The 19,136-nt window shown below is 43.5% G+C and overlaps 1 protein-coding gene across 2 annotated transcripts in view; it reads right to left on the reverse strand.

The window, feature by feature from the left end:
• Positions 1-19,136, reverse strand: part of KIZ (kizuna centrosomal protein) — a 211,252-nt gene that overhangs the window by 108,446 nt on the left and 83,670 nt on the right. For both annotated transcript variants that reach the window (XM_068232433.1, XM_068232434.1), the window contains exon 8: positions 10,732-10,867. In XM_068232433.1, coding sequence (XP_068088534.1) covers positions 10,732-10,867 — 136 coding nt within the window. The remainder of the gene's footprint in view (positions 1-10,731; positions 10,868-19,136) is intronic.

Here is a 19,136-nt window from a genome sequence, read left to right on the forward strand (position 1 = left end):
AAGATTTCCCACCAATGTTCCAAAATGATTGATTCATAAGAAATCTATTCCTACCACCCACCACATCAATTTTTAATAGATTCCAGCAGGGCCATTATAACAGTAGACAAAATAAATTGTCTCAAAACAATCAAGCAACCATGGAAGATACATAAAATCTGCGGTGACTTATACAAAAATTAAGGCATCAATTGCCTCTCATTAGCATAATGACAAGCATGGTGGCAGCGACCAGGGCTGTGGAGTCGGAGTCGGAGTCGTGGAGTCGGAGTCGTGGAGTCGGGCAATTTTGGGTGCCTGGAGTCGGAGTCGGGAAAAAATGCACCGACTCCGACTCCTAATGAATTTGTAACTGTAATTAAAATAGAAAATATGATAAAATGTTCTATTTCTCAGATAATAGTCATTAAAAATAATGTATATATACAGTAATAGCTGTGCTTAGTCTACAAAAATGAAATAAACCAATAAAAATTAGTTACTTGTGCTGCTTCAATAAAGCAGTCCCCGTATTGTTAAGGTCAGATATACATATCTGATTGTGACTGTATATATGATGAGTACACAGGAATCTCTTATATATACTAAATAACATCTATGCTGTAAGAATAAAGCCTGATGTGTAGCTGTGTCACTAATAGAGATGGTCAATGAGATGGAAATAATTCTGCACTGATGCTGATTTATGCAAATGTATGCACTGAAATCAAATAATTTGATATGTTATTAAAATTTGGTTTGGTGACTACAAATTAAAGGGTACCTGAGACGGATGAAAAGTAAAGTTTTATACATACCTGGGGCTTCCTCCAGCCCCCTTCAGGCTAATCAGTCCCTCACTGTCCTCCACCACCCGGATCTTCTGCTATGAGTCCTGGTAATTCAGCCAGTCAGCGCAGTCCGGCCGCATGCCACTCCCACAGCCAGGAACATTCTGCACCTGCGCAATAGTGCTGCACAGGTGTAGTATGCTCCTAGCGGTGGAGTGTGTTCATGCGCACTACGCCAGACTGGCTCAAGTACCTGGACTCATAGCAGAAGATCCAGGTGGTGGAGGAGGACAACGAGGGACTGATTATCCTGAAGGCGGCTGGAGGAAGCCCCAGGTATGTACAAAACTTTAATTTCATCTGTCTCAGGTTTACTTTGTTACACAGTAGTACTATACTCTACATATGCACTCCTCACAGAGCTGCAGGGAATCCACTGAGAATGCTGTGCACATTGAACACAGAGGTGTTGTCTGTTTACAATCTCCTCATTCCCCTGCAGAGTACCTGCACATCATTCTTACATGTACCCACACTTACATTGCCTAGGGCCTGATAGATGTTCTTTGTTCCGGTTTGTACCTTTTACAAGTACTATTACTAAGGACTAGTTTTAGTCTAAAGGGAATAAATATAGTAGTCTACATATCCTTCTCACTTCAGTTGTCTTGTAAAATTCCTAAGCGTTGGCAGTTATGAGACGAATTTCATGTTACATACTTTTAATCAACAAAATTGTAATATGCAAATTAGAGGAGTCGGAGTCGTGGAGTCGGAGTCGGAGTCGGTGGAATCCTAAACTGAGGAGTCGGAGTCGGTGGATTTTTGGACCGACTCCACAGCCCTGGCAGCGACCCCACTCCAACAAGAAAATACAGAACAAGCACGAAGATACTAAAGAGGGGCAATTCAAGACATATAGGACTTATATTCATCACTATCCAGAAAATCAAACCACAGGGCCCAAGTGACAATGTATTTGTTGACCTTATGTTTCAAATAGATGAGATCCTCAATATCAGCTATGGTTTGAACCCTATCCAGGCACATTTTAACTGTTGGAGGATCCGAGGATCTCCACAAGCAAGGGATGCAAGCTTTAGCAGCATTTAAAAAAAATGATATGGGAGTGATTTTTTATAACCTTTCCCTGTTCTGGCCATCTGGTGAAGTAGAAAAGCCTCTGGCTCCCAAGGAAACCTCAAATTCTGCAATTTACTTCACGAACAATTGAATCTTCTGCCAGTATTCATCGATTACCGGGCAACTCCACCAGATATGTATCAAATCAGCAGGACTGCCTCCACACCTCCAACAAATATCAGGAGTAATTTTTTTCCCAGAATGCAAAGAGGAGCCCTGTACCAATGTGACAGCGCTTTGTAGTTACACTCTTGTGTAGACATATTCATCAAACTCCTGTGCACCATCTCACAGATTTTAGTCCATTCCACTATTGTGAAAACCTTTCCAAGAATTATTTCCCATTGTTCCTTAAATAGATAAGTAGGTAACTGAGTGTTATAAATCAACTGTTTGTAAAGACGTGACAAGACGTGTGTTGTAGAGTGCTAAAAAGTTATTTTAAATCGAAGAAGAAAAATTATCTCCTAGTATAAAACTCAGGAGAAAAAGTGAATTGCATATGGCCCTGAATGTATTAAAGCGGACCTGTAATATGTTGAATGTTTTGAGATTTTAATTGAGTGATCTAAATATTTGATGATTTGAGCTCTCTACATAGCTAGGGCCCTGCTGTGATGAGAAGGAGAATTGTCTATATTGGATGTGACACAATTGAGATATCAAAGCTATGAATCAACTATATATGTGATATTGATAAGCCTGATTGAAAATAAATCTTACATTATCTAGGATAGGGGAACTAGGCTGGAGTGGAAATTCTATAGACTCTAGTCCTGCTCTCAGGAATTCTTTGCTCTTAGAAGCAATGGTATGTATATGTTAACCTTCCCCCCTAGTCAGAAGCTACGTCAAACAGCTGTCTTTCATTATCTCTGGCCAAGGCATACCAGAGGACTGCCAGTTCCGGTTTCAACCAGTTTGCCCATGTGCTCTCTCTGGGATAATGAAGTTAACTGAAGCAGCTAGGTTTGGTAGTCAGCGAATAGAGACTATAGCATTATTTGATTAAACCATCCAGAGATAGGATCGTAATGCATTATGGGACCCTCCCATTTCATATGTAAGAACTTAGGCGAGAAAGAGGCTTCAGTCAGTCATTCTTTCTTCCTACACACACACACACACACACACACACACACACACACACACACACACACACACACACACACACACACACACACACACACACACACACACACACACACACACACACACACACACACACACACACACACACACACACACACACACACACACACACACACACCAGATTGGGACCATATGCCTCCAGTTCTAATTGCACCTAGTCTTTAGTGTTAGGATTACAATGCCAGTCAACAACTCTGGAAAGCAAAGTTGCTTGATAGTATCTGTATAGATTTGGAAGACCCAACCCTACTCTGTCCTTGGGACACAGAAGCATTCGATCTGTGTAGTGTAGCAGGCTTGCTCAACCATACAAAGTCAACTAGAAACCAAGCTTTCTTAATGAAAATTGGAACTGTTTGGAAGACATATGCGGGGGTAGAACAGTCATTTCTAAACTAGCAATCCTGCCAAACCAGGATAAGATCCTCTCTCTCCACCGACCTAACCCCTCTCGCAAGTTCGACATGAGTGGCAAAAAGTTGTGTTTAAAAAGTCACAAGAATTACAGGAGATCTGAACTCCCAAATAAATACATTTCTCACCTGCCCACTGAAAAGGGAACTTACATTTGCAAACGTCTACAATCCGAGCTGGTAAAGTGATCGCCAAAGTGATCGATTTACCAAAATGTATCTTTAGGTTCGAAATCTCGCCAAATAATTTACATGCGTTCAAGAGATTCAGCAGGGAGATCAAAGGCTGAGTGAGGTGGAAAATCAAATCATCTGCAAAAGCTGCTACTCTGAGCCTTACATCCAATAACAACATCATGTATATCTTTAAAGAGACTCTGTAACAAAAATGTCATCCTGTTTTCTGCCATCCTACAAGTTCCTAAACCTATTCTAATGTACTCTGACTTACTGCAGCACTTTCTACTATCACCGTCTGTGTAATAAATCAATGTATCTTTCCCCCGTCGGACTTGTCGCCCTGTGTCTGGAAGGCTGCCAGCTCTTCAGTGTTGTGGATCTGTGATGCACGCCCCTCTCCAGGTCCCTCTATGCACACTCCGGTGTGTGTTGTTTACATTAGCCAGCTTTTCTCTGCTCTCTTATCTTTTACAAGCTGGATAAATCCTCTGTTGTGAAAGGAGTCACATGCTGAGGAATTACAGACACGGGCAGAGCTGTCTGCAGGAAGAAACAATCAGCCTGTAACTCTTCAGTGGGTGAGAGCTGCAGGGGGAAAGAAACACACAAATGATCTCTTGAGATTGAAAAGGAAAGCTGTATACAGCCTGCTTGTGTATGGATGTGTTTTCTATGTGTGGACATACTGTACATTAACCTACTTCCTGTTTTGGTGGCCATTTTGTTTGTTTATAAACAAACTTTTAAAAACAGTTTTTGACTACTTTTAATGCGGCAGGGAGCGGCGAAATTGTGACAGAGGGGAATAGGAGATAGTCTCTAACGCACTGGTATGTTTACTTTTGTGCGATTTTAACAATACAGATTGTCTTTAAGACTCCTGAAAAAGTTCAAAAAGAGCTCTAATGACAAGATGAAGATCAGTGGAGAGAGAGAGAGAGAGAGAGAGAGAGAGAGAGAGAGAGAGGACACCCCTGTCTAGTTCCATTGCGTAACAGAAAGCTGTCTGAGGCCTCGTTAACATTGCTGTCCGTCCGCGTTGGTCTGTTTTTGAGGCAATTTTTTTCCCTTTCCCGGCACTTGGGTGGGCGATGTGTTTTTTTTAAAAACGCTTTTCTAAGCACTTTTTCAGAGCGTTTTTTTCCTTCACACCCTGACACAAGTCAGGAAGTGAACTATTTGACCCGGAAAATAATAAATACAATGTATTTATTCTTAAAAAAACGTGAACGCAATCACTGCATAAAGCAATTTTATGAGCGTTTTTCCTATACCTTCCACTGAGGCGGAATCACCCCGAAAATGGTCCGCACAATGCTTTGTTTTCTGCAGAGCGCGCGACCCACGCTGATATGAACATTCTCATAGACATTCATTGCACAAGCGTTTGGGGGGAGGGGGGGGGTTGAAAAGCGCACACGGGTGAAACAAGTAAGTAAACGCCTGCAGTGTGAACGAGCTCTGACAGTGTAAAGTTAATCTTCATCCTAGCCATGGGATTGCTATAATTCTCATTATTTACTGTATAAAATTCTCTGAAATCAAAACGTGGACAGTACAATACTTGTGTTATGTAAGTAGATCAAGTATTTATCTACTTATATATGTGTTTTTTTTTCCCTGGCATAGTATGGCTAATCCTCCTGCTTTAAAACTTTGGGGTTACAGCAATGACCAAGTGATTTTAGGAAGCATGCCTCCACCCCACCCCCACTGCACATTGGGGGGATGTTGGTGGAAAGAGTGCCCTGTGTCCGCCTCCTGGGCACCACCATCTCCGACACCCTGCAGTGGAAGGCAAACACTGTCTCCCCCAGAGTAAAGCCCAGCAGAGACTTTACTTCCTCCGCCAACTGAAGAAGTTCGGCATGTCCTAAAAACTCCTGACAAGCTTCTATACCGCAACCATCGAATCCGTCCTCTGTTCTTCCATCCTTGTCTGGTATGCCGGCTCCACCGAAAGCGACAGACGCAAACTACAGAGGGTCATCAGGTCAGTGGAAAGGATCATCGGGAACTCACTCCCTGACCTAGACTTCCTCTACAATGCCAGACTACGCTCCAGAGCATTGAAGATTGCTAAGGATCCCTCTTACCCTGGCCAACAGTTTTTCAATCAGCTCCCCTTGGGGCGAAGGTATCTGAGGTATCGGTCCATCTCTACAAAGACCACCAGACACAAAAACAGCTTCTTCCTCTCAGCGGTAAATTCGCTGAACTCTATAAACTCTGCTCATGCTCTCCGCCCTTAGACTTTCTGCCTGTAACCCACTTAGTTATGGAAAATCGTGGTTTATGTTTATGTATATGTCTATGTGTTGAAGCGATGTGTATGTCTCTATGTATATGCCCTGTATTCATGTGCCAAGCCCAATTCCGGGCATGACCCAGTCGTGCTTGGCGAAATAAAAGCGATTCTGATTCTGAGTTGTCCTCAGACACAATTTTCACAAGACAGCGTCCTTCTCTCTACCCAAAATGCACATAATGACAGCAGAAAGAAAACATAATCCAAACAAAGTATAGTTTTATTTACCCCTCCCTCATTACCATAAAGATGGCACAAGACAGACAAATACTGCTCTAGTGCTATCAGATGCCCGCCATTCAGATACAGCCACTAAAACACTAACAGGATCAATGCAGCCCGACTGTTCCTAATCGGCATTATTGTTATCTGATATAAAGATGCCTCTTTTACGCATCTATGAATTTGCAGATATGGATTAGATCACTTCTCATCTCCAGCAATGAAAAGAGGGCCCTAGCAGATCAAACATGAAACTACAAATGATTATTATTCTTATGCCAGAACAAATAGCCACTTTACACAAAGCACATGTGCTTCATTCCAGGCTTGATGGGAATTTCATACTTGTGGTAATTAAGCTAACTGCCTTACACTACACAAGGCCACCAAGACAAGCATCTGCTATAATGGAGCCATTCCAACTTGCTTACTTGTAGACGCATTCCCCAGCTACCCTGTCGCTCACAAAAGGCACCGATATAAGGTTAATTTGCTTCGCTCCAAAGGGCATATTCCAAGGCTACTCTCCTAGTCGGAGAAAGACTCCAAGGCTAGCCTATTACAAAGTGAAGAACACTTTAATAAGCTATTAGGCGACAATGTCAATATGAAAAATACAAATGAAACTGAAACCATGGAATAAAACAATGAAGGATGAGGCGGTTTAAAAGCATTCTCGTATTCTAGGCTCCACTTGGCATTCTTATTTGACAGAATTCTCTCAAACAAATAAATATTTGTCTTTTTTTCTCACTACTAACAAAAGCTATTAATCGCATGGCATCAATATACAGAGGTCTCTCGAGCTCCTTGTTGTTTATGTATTTTCCTGTCAATGTCCTTGCTTTGAAACTGATGCAAAGGAATACATCGATGCAACGAGTTACAATTTAAACACGTAATATACGCCATGTTACTGTGGAAGAATACTGTAATAACAAGCAGTGCTTGTGTAAGATGTGAGGTGTTTGTGTATTTATTGAACAAAAATGCATTCAAAGAGGAACTTAAGCGAATAAATAAATAAATCAATACATTGCAAAGTGAGATGTTAAAGGACCACTATCGCGAAAAAAGTAGGCAGTTAAAATCTGACAGAACCGACAAGTTTTGGGCCAGTCCATCTCCTCATGGGGAATTCTCAGGGATTTCAGGTGTCCTGAAACACATGCACAGCAATGGAAGAGTTTCCACTGTGTGCATGTTGTGCAAAGTGGTGCGGAGCGATCCGAGAATCTGCAGCATGCTGCAGATTCCCGCACGGCCGCATCCGCCCGCAGCCGCCTCCCATCTCCTCCAATACACTTCCGCATCGGGAGATGCGGAAGTGATGCGGTCGGCGGCGGAAGTGATGCGATGCGGCCAGGTAGTCGCATTCGCATCACTAAGTAGTGGAAACGGGCCCTAACTAACAAAATAGTGTGTAAGTGAGTAGGGAGACTGGCTGGTATCTCACTATTTTGACAGTTAAACTGCTGTTCAAGAAATGCAGTTGAAAATAAAGAAAGCCCAGAGAATCCCCCCTGAGGAGATGGACTGGCCCAAAACCTGTTCAGTCAGATTTTAACTGCCTACTTTTTTCATGATAGTCGTGCTTTCAAAAATAGAAGAGAAATACAGAAATGATTGACTGTGTGACTATGAAAGAAAACAGACAGCACCAACTGCCATTATCTATCACCTCTAACAATGCGATAGGCTAAAAGGTTGTTTTTTTATAGATATACATATGCACAGAGGAATATACTGGTTGTTTGGCAGTTGGAAACAGCAGTTTTTTCCCCCAAAATGCAACGAGGTTCAAAGACAGGAAATGATCAGGACCATGGTCATGACATCACACTGTGGGAGGGGTGTCACCAAAATATCAGCCATACAGACTCCCCTGATGATCTATTTGAGAAAAGGTAAAGATTTCTTGTGGGAAAAGGATTATCAGCTGCGGAAAAATAATTGATTTAAAAAAAAAGCTGGAAACCTCTCAGTAGGAGGAACCCTCTGGATTGTCCAGAGGCTTCGCCTGTCTTCCAAGGCCCCTCCATTCCATGGGCCCATTTTGCAATATTCAACATTAATGTTGAATATTGCTCATAGTTGCGTTCCCCTCCATGTACAAGCTGGGCCGCATTGTGCTGGGCATAGGCGGTCTGTGTCTGTGCAGTAGCATGAAGCTGCTCATCCACATTTTTCTCTCTCTCCATGCACCTGTGCAGTGTGGCCATGATCGGACATGGAGGAGAACACAGCCACAAAGAGAAAGAAGGTCACGGGTCCTTCAGGTTTACTTTAAGCCCATGGTAGGCTAGATTACCTAATCCTGAGTCTGCTCATTGTCTTCAGGGCCCCTCCTATCCCCATCCTGGTCCTCTTCTCCCCACAGCCTCCTGGAAGTTCTTCTGCGCAGAGACCAGCGAGCAAGTTCCAAACCGCATATGGACAGTAAAAAAGCGCTTGTTCATGATTTTGTTGTGCACACGCTGTTTGGAATTTGCACATGTACAGTTCTGAATTGCACATCATGGCTCTGGGGAACGTCTGCGGGGCTATTTAATTGAGGAAGCTAGTCAACTATTTAGAGAACTGGGAACTTTTACTTTTTCGGACACAGCACAAACAAGGCAAGAATATGCTACAATGGACACCAAGATTACATATACAGACACAAGGAATCATACATCAAATATGCAGTGATCGTCCACAATGTCAACCCAGTGTAGTGTGGACTTAGAATAAGCCATAACCTTTAGTACAACTGGCCTCGACCTACATAGCAAATATAGCAATGACAGCATGTTTAAGGGCCTTGCAATTAACTCAGAAAGTTGGCACCATAGACTTCATTGCAAAAAAAGAAGTCTTTCTTGGAAACTAGGTTATACTGGCAGAATTTTGTCAAAACTGAAATTGGGCAAGTGATCCTGTAAACCTGGTTTGTAGTCAAACAGCATGTTTGGGGGCTTTTTGCACTTGACTGCCCCGCACATCTCCCACCCCCATGTGCTACTACAGGACTTCTCAAGAGCCACCCCACTCTCTGGAACTCTCTTCCACCTCCCATCAGGCTTGCCCCATCCTTCAAACAAGGCCTCGAAATGCACCTAAACGCCTCCACTTCTCCGCCACATCAATGGCCCAAATCACTCTGCTGAGCACCTATTCTGCAACCCCTACTAAATGTGTCCCTACCCCTTCTTTTACATTGTAAGCCTTTGGCAGGGTCCTCCCCTCAATGTATCGAACATCATCATGCACCCCCTTTATCAGGTTCCCTTCCTATGGACAAACTCAGACTTGAATTATGTGGCCTATAAGATATAAACTCTGTTGCGTGATCTTGTACCTTGTTGTCCATCTCCCTATTTATCTATTGCTCAGAGCTGCGTAAAATGTTGATGCGTTATAAATACAATAAATAATAATGACTGTGATGAGTAAGGCTGGGTCCACCATACCATCTGCTGTCACCATCCAAAGCACAGAACCACTGTTCAAATGTGTCTGTTGCATCTGTCAATTCATAAAATAATTCCCCTTTTTTCTTGTAGAACTTAAGAGACGAAAGTCTTTTTTCAACCAAACGAATTATCTAACTATTATGGCATGTCCAGCTTCTGTCAGGTGTCTGCAAAAATTGTGTAGGTCAGGACTTTGTGTTCAGTCACTGATATGGCTACAATGGGGAATGGACAAAAAATAAACATCTGAATTTATGCTTCTTAACCACTTAAGGACCGCAGTGTTAAACCCCCCTAAAGACCAGGCCATTTCTCGCTGCAGGGCCGTACAACTCAGCACATAAGTGATTCCCCACTCCCCTTTTCTCCCCACCAACAGAGCTCTCTGTTGGTGGGGTCTGATCACTCCCAGGTTATATATTTATTTATTTAATTACATTTTACATTTTTTTATTTATTTTTTCCCAGGTCCCTCTCTCCCTTCCAGCGGCAGCCTAGAACAGAGATCGGCGCCCAGGTCAGGTGCAGCATGGGTTGGATTGCACACTGAAATGACTTGCTTTGTGTGTAATTAAGTTCTTCCACTGGCTGCCCTTGAGAGCCAAAAAATGTGAGAAAGGTTTTGAGCCATAGCCTTCTAACAAAAGCTTGGGATAGTACCTAACCCAACTGGTGGTGGGGCTGATTGTTCCCAGAGCACTGTGGGGAAGTTGCTTACCTTTGTTGATGATCAAAAGTTCCTCTACAGCCCCACAGATATAAATATAGTTTCCACCCCAAAAAGGCAATGGCACTGACTGTTTGCATTTTTTATGCACCAAAGAGGCCTCTGAGAAAACGAGAGTGTAGGGGACAGTTATGTCAGAAGGAGAAAATACTATTTAGCCTCCTTGTTATATAAATAGAGGTGTAGTAAGTGGGGTTGCTGGGCCATTTAATCCATTTAATGGCACGAGAAAACAGATTAGCTTTTGCCGAAGTAAAATGGGTTAAACCTGGAACATTTGGCTGCATAGAAAAAAATCTTACGAAAATCCAACTTGTTAAAATAAACAGGCACATTGATTATCAAAACAGGCATCTCCTACCTGCTGAGTTTCCATTTCATCATCCGGTATCAATGCGCCGACAAAACCTGCTGGAATGCCGCCTTTCAAAATCCCACGTTCTTTCAAGAAAGATACATGGCCGAGCAGATGGTTTCGCAGTAATGGAGAGATAGTCCTGGAAACAACAAAAATAAAAAAATAAATAAACTAATAAGATCCCTATCATGTGGAAAATCTATATAATATTATATTATCAGAGTAAATGAAAATAATAATAAAAGACTGGTTTTACTAAGTTGCTCATAAAACACAAATTTATGTTGTTTTGTTACTGTGTCTTATGACTTTCAACAGAGATCAGTCAGAGTTTTTTTAATTTGAATCTTTTAAGAAGTAAATGGATTTTGTTGCATTCTTCGATTTAGTGCAAAAATAAAAATAAAATCAATTAACACAATAAAATGTATAAAAAAAAAAAACACATGGCTTTTGCATCACTTATAGTACCTCAGTATACAGTATATCACTGACCAGGCAAATACTGGCCAGTGAATTACCTACCAGCTTCTTTTGTCTCTAGGTATTTAGTGCATTTTATTTTTGATAATGAGATATTAACAAAGAAGATCTTGGTACAGTATATTATGTTTAGTACTGAATACAAGCAATATAAAATAAAACTAACCTAATATTTATTTTGTTGGGGATGTATGTCTCTTTAAGAGGCAGTTTGTGTGTTCCCAGGGGTGGAGTTTTCTCTCCCCCGGCCTCATATAACCTTCTTCTTGTACAGGTTCACTTTTAACTACGACTAAGGGCAGATGGTAGGCCCGATACGCGTGAGTTGATCCTGTGATTTTATTGCACTATCTGTGGATTTTTTCGAATAAACTTATCAGCCTTTTTACCTCAACCTGCTCTGGTTTGCGGATCCTTCTTTCTACATTAATATTTATTTTAGGCATTACCCTCACCAAACACTCAAAATATTCTCAGCGATTGAGTATACTGAGAGTTTGTGTCAAAAGCCTTGGCCACAAGAACCTCTTCAATGCCTAGTGTTGAATATTCAGACTTTAATCCAACCGTAAGAAAAGAAATGCCAGACAAAACAGGTGGCTTTTCTGTTTGGACTTAAATGCTTAGAAGGAGATGTCCTCACTAGGTGTGGCAGGGAGTTAAAAAGTGTAGGGGCAATGGCCCTGTCTCCAAAGGTGGCTCTGGGGTGACCTAGCGATTATTACATCCTTTTGATCATAGGAGGTGGAAGATTGTGGAGGGTGTGATGCAGTTGCAACAAATCTTTCAGGTATTCAGGGCCCAGATTGTGCAAGGATTTGAATGTTAATAAGCCAATCTTAAATAGAATTCTCAGTGTTATCAGTAGCCAGTGGAGTGAGTAAAGGATCTGTGTTCTGTTGTTACGGTGGGATTGGCTTGATAACAGCCTTGCAGTGGCATGCTATACTAATTGCAGGTAGTGCAGGTGTTTGTTTGGAAGGCCTGTATAGAGAACATTGCAGTAATGATGTGATGAAGGCATGAACTAGGGTTGGAAGATTTGCGGGAGGTATGAGGTACTTAATCAGTGTTCTCCCCAGAATGTTTTTTCAGCCGGGTGGCAGGAACATGTAGCTGTGTGGAGCAGGACAGGGATATGCCGGCCTGGCGCTTCCATAAGGGCAACCTGGGTAATTGCTGAGCACCCCAGAGCCATCTGAGAGAGGACACAGAGAAATCACACAGTACACACATTACACACACTGCCCGGTAGGCTATTCAAAGACATAGGAAAAGCTTACCCCAGCACTGCAGCACATGGAGGAGGTGGAGCCAGCTAGGACTGCAGTGAATATTAATGAGGATGATAGGCACAAGCTAGCAGCTCTCTTAGTGTGTCAGCAGTAGAGAGTAGAGAGTATGAGGAAGATTGTCTGCTGTACCAATGTACAGCGCTGCTGCCGCCTACAGGATGCTGCCTGAACTACATGATTCAGGTTTCAGCATTGTCGGGCCGGTTCAGATAGGAGAGAGTGAGGAAGAGAGCGAGGAAGAAAGCCGATAACAGCCGGGCACTCAACAAAATTAGCCGGGCAGAACACCCGTCTGATAGGACTTGGGGAGAATACGGTAAAGGTTTGCAATGTTCCTTAGGTGAAAGAAGGAATGTTTCACAACAGTTGAACAGTTTTACAGGCTCCCTTTAAGCAACACACCTGCTAAAATAAGCCAATCAGCAGGCAACCAATAGACCTTCTTTCAAATGGCGGCAGATAAGTCCACTGGCATAACCTTGGTGTTTTATTAACCCAACACAAACAATGGTTTGAATGTTCGGCATTGTATTCGAAAAATTTAATTATTTAATTGATTTCAAGAAATGTCTTGCTATGATTACAGAATAATATAAAACAAAAGAATTCAAATATAAATGACTTTGTTATTGTGAAACATAAAGAAAAATATTACATTAAAAGGAAATTTCTACCAGAGCATTATGAAATAAAATAATAATCTTGAATCACAGGGAACAATTGCATTGTATAGTATTAGTAAGGCTAAGCAATATTCTTTTTCTTTTTATATTTACTCATCATCTGATTGGCCCCGCCACTAGGGGGCTCTTCCTGATTTCGTCATTATGCGCCGCATGTGAAGCCAGAAGCCGCTGGGGAACAGTGCACGGAGCGAGAGGACGGGCTGCGCAGCTTCCGGGCACCACGAGGGGACCTTCTACCGCCGAGGATCAGGTGAGATGTTCTCTATTTACCTTCCGCTGCCATTACTCTGCATTTTAAACGGGGGCAAAAGTGGCTGTCCGGACTTAAGGACAAATTCAGGTTAAGAACGAGCGGGCAGTCCCTATCTCGTTCGTTAACCGAGGACTACCTGTATGTCATTAGCAGTCTTAGTGTTAATAATTCGGAATCATTTTGTATCATCTTCAAAGATGTCTACATTACTTTGTATTCCATCTACTAAATCATTAATAAATACATTGAAAATAATTGGACCTAGTACTGTCCCTTGGTCTGTTAGCACACCATTTAGTAAATGTTTAGGTATTTATCCTTCAGATAATGCAGATATACAGGATGTCCTTTAAGTTTGCACTATCTGGTAAAGGGGACCCTCCGTAGCCTCAAAACAATTGTCAATTTTAGAGTTGACACATGTACAGTCCTGGCCAAAAGTTTTGAAACTGTCAAAAATATGAGTTTTCACAAAGTTTGCTGCTAAACTGCTGTTAGATCGTTGTTTCAGTTGTTTATGTGATGTACTGAAATATAATTATGAGCACTTCATACTTTTCAAAGGCTTTTATTGACAAATACATGAGATTTATGCAAAGAGTCAGTATTTGCAGTGTTGGCCCTTCTTTTTCAGGATCTCTGCATTTCAACTGGGCATGCTCTCAATCAACTTCTGGGCCAAATCCTGACTGATAGCAACCCATTCTTTCATAATAACTTCTTTGAGTTTCTCAGAATTAGTTGTTTTTTTGTTTGTCCACCTGCCTCTTGAGGAATGACCACAAGTTCTCAATGGGATTAAGATCTGGGGAGTTTCCAGGCCATGGACCCACAATTTCAACATTTTGGTCCCAACGCCACTTAGTTATCACTTTTGCCTTATGACACGGTGCTCCATCGTGCTGGGAAATGCATTGTTTTTCACCAAACTGTTGTTGGATTGTTGGAAGAAGTTGCTGTTGGAGGGTGTTTTGATACCATTCTTTATTCATGGCTGTGTTTTCTGGCAAAATTGTGAGTGAGCCCACTCCCTTGGATGAGAAGCAACCCCACACATGAATGGTCTCAGGATGCTTAACTGTTGGCATGACACAGGACTGATGGTAGCGCTCACCTTTTCTTCTCCTGAAAAGCCTTTTTCCAGATGCCCCAATCGGAAAGGGGCTTCATCTGAGAATATGACTTTGCCCCAGTCCTCAGCAGTCCATTCACCATACTTTCTGCAGAAGATCAATCTGTCCCTGATGCTTTTTTGAGAGAGAAGTGACTTCGTTGCTGCCCTTCTTGACACCAGGCCATCTTCCAAAAATCTTTGCCTCACTGTGCGCGCAGATGCGCTCACACCTGCCTGCTGCCATTCCTGAGCAACCTCTGCACTGATTGCACTCCAATCCCGCAGCAGAATCCTCTTTAGGAGATGATCCTGGCGCTTGCTGGACTTTCTTGGATGCCCTGAAGCCTTCTTAACAAGAATTGAACCTCTTTCCTTGAAGTTCTTGATGATCCTTTAAATTGTTGATTTGAGTGCTATCTTAGTAGCCACAATATCCTTGCCTGTGAAGCCATTTTTATGCAACGCAATGATGGCTGCATGCGTTTCTTTGCTGGTCACCAGGGTTAACAATGGACGTTTAATGATTTCAAGCATCGCCCTCCTTTTAACATGTCAATTCTGCCATTCTAACCCAATCAGCCTGACATAATGATCTCCAGCCCTGTGCTCGTCAACATTCTCACCTGAGTTAACAAGACAATTATTGAAATGATCTCAACAGGTCCTTTAATGACAGCAATGAAATGCAGTGGAAAGGTTTTTTTGGGGGATTCAGTTAATTTTCATGGCGAAGAAGGACTATGCAATTCATCTGAACACTCTTCATAACATTCGGGAGTATATGCAAATTGCTATTATAAAAACTTAAGCACCAACTTTTCTAATTTCCAATATTTTTGTCAGTTTCAAAACTTTTGGCCAGGACTGTATTATAGAATAAATACTTGGTGTGCTAACCGGCCTTGGACTTCTAGTTTGATACTCAGTCTGAGTGTTGCTTTGCACCCTGGTTACAGTGGCGGACACAGCCAGCAGTGGGCCCCTGTGCAAAATTGCAATTGTGATCCCCTATGACCTGCGGCGGCAAAAATGGGTGTGGCTATAACCTGCGGTAAAAAATAGGTGTGGATAGAATGGCAAAAAAATGGGTGTGGCAATGACCGGATGAGGGCGGAGCTAACTGTAATTTAAAGCGAACCCGGGGTGAGGGTTTATTTCCTTTTTAACAATACTAGTTGCCTGGCGGCCCTGCTGATCTATTTGGTTGCAGTAATAAACTGAATTACACCAGCAACAAGCATGCAGCTAATCTTCTCAGTTCTGACAATATTGTCAGAAACCCCTGACCTGCTGCATGCTTGTTCAGGCTCTATGGTTGAAAGAATAAGAGGCAGAGGACCAGCACGGCAGCCAGGCAACTGGTATTGCTTAAAAGGAGAGAAATATGGCAACCTCAAGATCATTCTCACCTCAGGTTCCCTTGAAAAGTGCAACGCAAAGACAGTGGGCCCAAGTTTTGGTGACTCTTTCCCCAGAAAATTCACATAATTGTGCAGGTTTTCTCAAGAAAATACACATCATGTCGGCAGATATGCCCAGAAAATACGTGCAATCATGTCAGCAGATATGCCCAGAAAATACGTGCAATCATGTCGGCAGATATGCCCAGAAAATATGTGCAATCAAGTCGGCAGATATGCCCAGGAAATACGTGCAATGTCGGCAGATATGCCCAGAAAATACGTGCAATGTCGGCAGATATGCCCAGAAAATACGTGCAATGTCGGCAGATATGCCCAGAAAATACGTGCAATCAAGTCGGCAGATATGCCCAGAAAATACGTGAAATCATGTTGGCAGATATGCCCAGAAAATATGTGCAATCATGTTGGCAGATATGCCCAGAAAATACGTGCAATAATGTCGGCAGATATGCCCAGAAAATACGTGCAATCATGTCGGCAGATATGCCCAGAAAATACGTGCAATCATGTCGGCAGATATGCCCAGAAAATACGTGCAATCATGTCGGCAGATTTGCGCAGAAAATACATGCAATCATGTGGCAGACCTGCCCAGAACATACACCTGCTAATATAAATAAAAAAACAAAAACATTTACTCACCTGCAGCAGCAGACCTCCTGTCCCAGCCTCCATCCGGCGCGCAGCTCCCATGGGTGGTTGGGTGGATAGGTAGCCTGGTGGGTGGGTGGGTGGATAGGTAGCCTGGTGGGTGGATGGATGGATGGGTAGCCTGGTGGGTGGGTGGATAGGTAGCCTGGTGAGTGGGTGGGTGGGTGGATAGGTAGCCTGGTGGGTGGGTAGGTAGCCTGGTGGGTGGGTAGGTAGGTAGGCAGCCTGGTGGGTGGGTAGGTAGGTAGCCCTTAGCCGGGTGGGTAGGTAGCCTGGTGGGTGGGTGGGTGGTTAGGTAACCGGGTGGGTGGTTAGCTGGGTGGGTAGGTAGCCTGGTGGGTGGGTAGGTAGGTAGCCTGGTGGGTGGGTAGGTAGCCCTTAGCCAGGTGGGTAGGAAGCCTGGTGGGTGGGTAGGTAGCCCTTAGCCAGGTGGGTAGGAAGCCTGGTGGGTGGGTAGGTAGCCGGGTGGGTGGCTGGGTATCTGGGTGGGTAGGTAGCCTGGTGGGTGGGTAGGTAGCCGGGTGGGTAGGTAGCCAGGTGGGTAGGTAGCCTGGTGGGTGGGTTGGTAACTAGCCCGGTAGGTAGGTAGGTAGCCTGGTGGGTAGGTAGGTAGGTAGGCAGCCTGGTGGGTGGGTAGGTAGCCGGGTGGGTGGTTAGGTAGGTAGCCGGGTGGGTAGGTAGGTAGGTAGCCGGGGGGGGGGGTAAGTAGCCTGGTGGGTGGGTTGGTAACTAGCCCGGTAGGTAGGTAGCCGGGTGGGTGGTTAGGTAGTCGGGTGGGTGGGTAGGTAGGAAGCCTGGTGGGTGGGTAGGTAGCTGGGTGGGTAGGTGGTTAGGTAGCCGGGTGGGTAGGTAGGTGAGTAGCTATCCGGGGTGGGGGGCCCGACTCCTATCCTCCCTCACCTCGGGGGGCCCCCCTTCCGATATGCGTGGCGGGAGAGCAGCAAATACAGGAAGTCTCCGGGGCTCCAGGCAGGCGCTAGAGGCTCAGCCGCCGCTTGAACTCCGATGTCTCCACTCCTCTGTATACTGCTTGCTACTTCCTGGTTTAGTAGCGAGCCGTATATAGAGTTGGAGACATCGGAGACCAAGCAGCGGCTGAGCCTCTAGCGCCTGCCTGGAGCCCGGAGACTTCCTGTATTTGCCGCTCTCCCGCCGCGCATACCGGGAGGGGGGCCCCCGAGGTGAGGGAGGGAGGGGAGGATAGGAGTTGGGGCCCCCCAGGGAAAGAAAAAAAAATAAAAAAATAAAAAAAAAAAAATATATATATATATATATATATATATATATATATATATATATATATATATATATATATATATATATATATAATACTTAATGGGCCCCTGAAGCAACGGAGCTTCAGGGGCCCTTGTGCGGCGGCACCCTACTAAATGGCCATTCCAAAACCTCTGACTGTACTAGTACTGACCCTTGTGGGACCAAATCCTTACCCTTCGGGTTCTTGAGAACAGGCAGCCAACACTTTCTTATATAAACTATCATTAATTGTATCTAGGCTTTCCAACCTCAGGCTCAAACTGAACTCCTCAATATCACAACACTAAATTATGCAGCATAGTGCCTGTAGGATCCTGTCGTAAAACTAATGTTGGGGATACACGGTACGTTTCTGTACCGTGTATCGACCAGCTGATACGGCCAGCTGATAATATTCAGCTGGCCCGATTTAGCCGATCGACCCCCGCCCGCTCGATTCCCGCCTGCGGACAATGGAAGGATTTGAGCGCTGATAAGGAAGCGCCGGCGGGAACGAGCGGTAATCGATCTGCGCGGACAAGCGGGGACGCGACTGGGGTCGATCCGGCGGCTAATCGGCCGTCGGATCGACCCATGTATTCCGAGCATAACAGGGCTAACCACTCACCCCAATACATACTGGGGTCAAATTAGGTCTATTTGACCTCACTATTCAAGGTTTTACCTAAACACCTGTATTTTGTGGTTTATCGTTTGTATTGCTATAATTTGACAATGTGGTAATATCAAGAAGTTTCTGATTTGCTTACTCTGATACAAACATAACATTACTTATCCCTTGATTTTAGATGCTTATCTCATTATACAACATTTCCTTCATGGGGGAATAATCTACAGTATATTGATCAGGCTTGATTGATTCTTGCTCAGAGGATAAATACAAATATTGTTTTAGCATTTGTGGACAACCCACAGGCACTGACAGAGCCAGAACTGAACTAAACACCCTCTAACACACTTGGAAAATGTTAAGCACCACAGATCAGGGCTAATGCACAAGACCTCTCATTTCACAAAGGTCCTCTCCACTGAAGTTCAACAGTATAAATATAAGAACTTCACCTGAGACATTTGATTATGACATCCCCCATAGAGTTTGCAAGCACATATCGCAGCATGTAATGTAGGCAATTGCTACAGGCTTTGACTGCGAAAATTAAATTGGTGTTCTTACAATTAATATCTCTACATTACCCAGCTTCCAATTTTAACCAATATTCTTAC

This window comes from Hyperolius riggenbachi, chromosome 4, assembly GCF_040937935.1.
Source record: "Hyperolius riggenbachi isolate aHypRig1 chromosome 4, aHypRig1.pri, whole genome shotgun sequence".
Taxonomy (NCBI): domain Eukaryota; kingdom Metazoa; phylum Chordata; class Amphibia; order Anura; family Hyperoliidae; genus Hyperolius; species Hyperolius riggenbachi.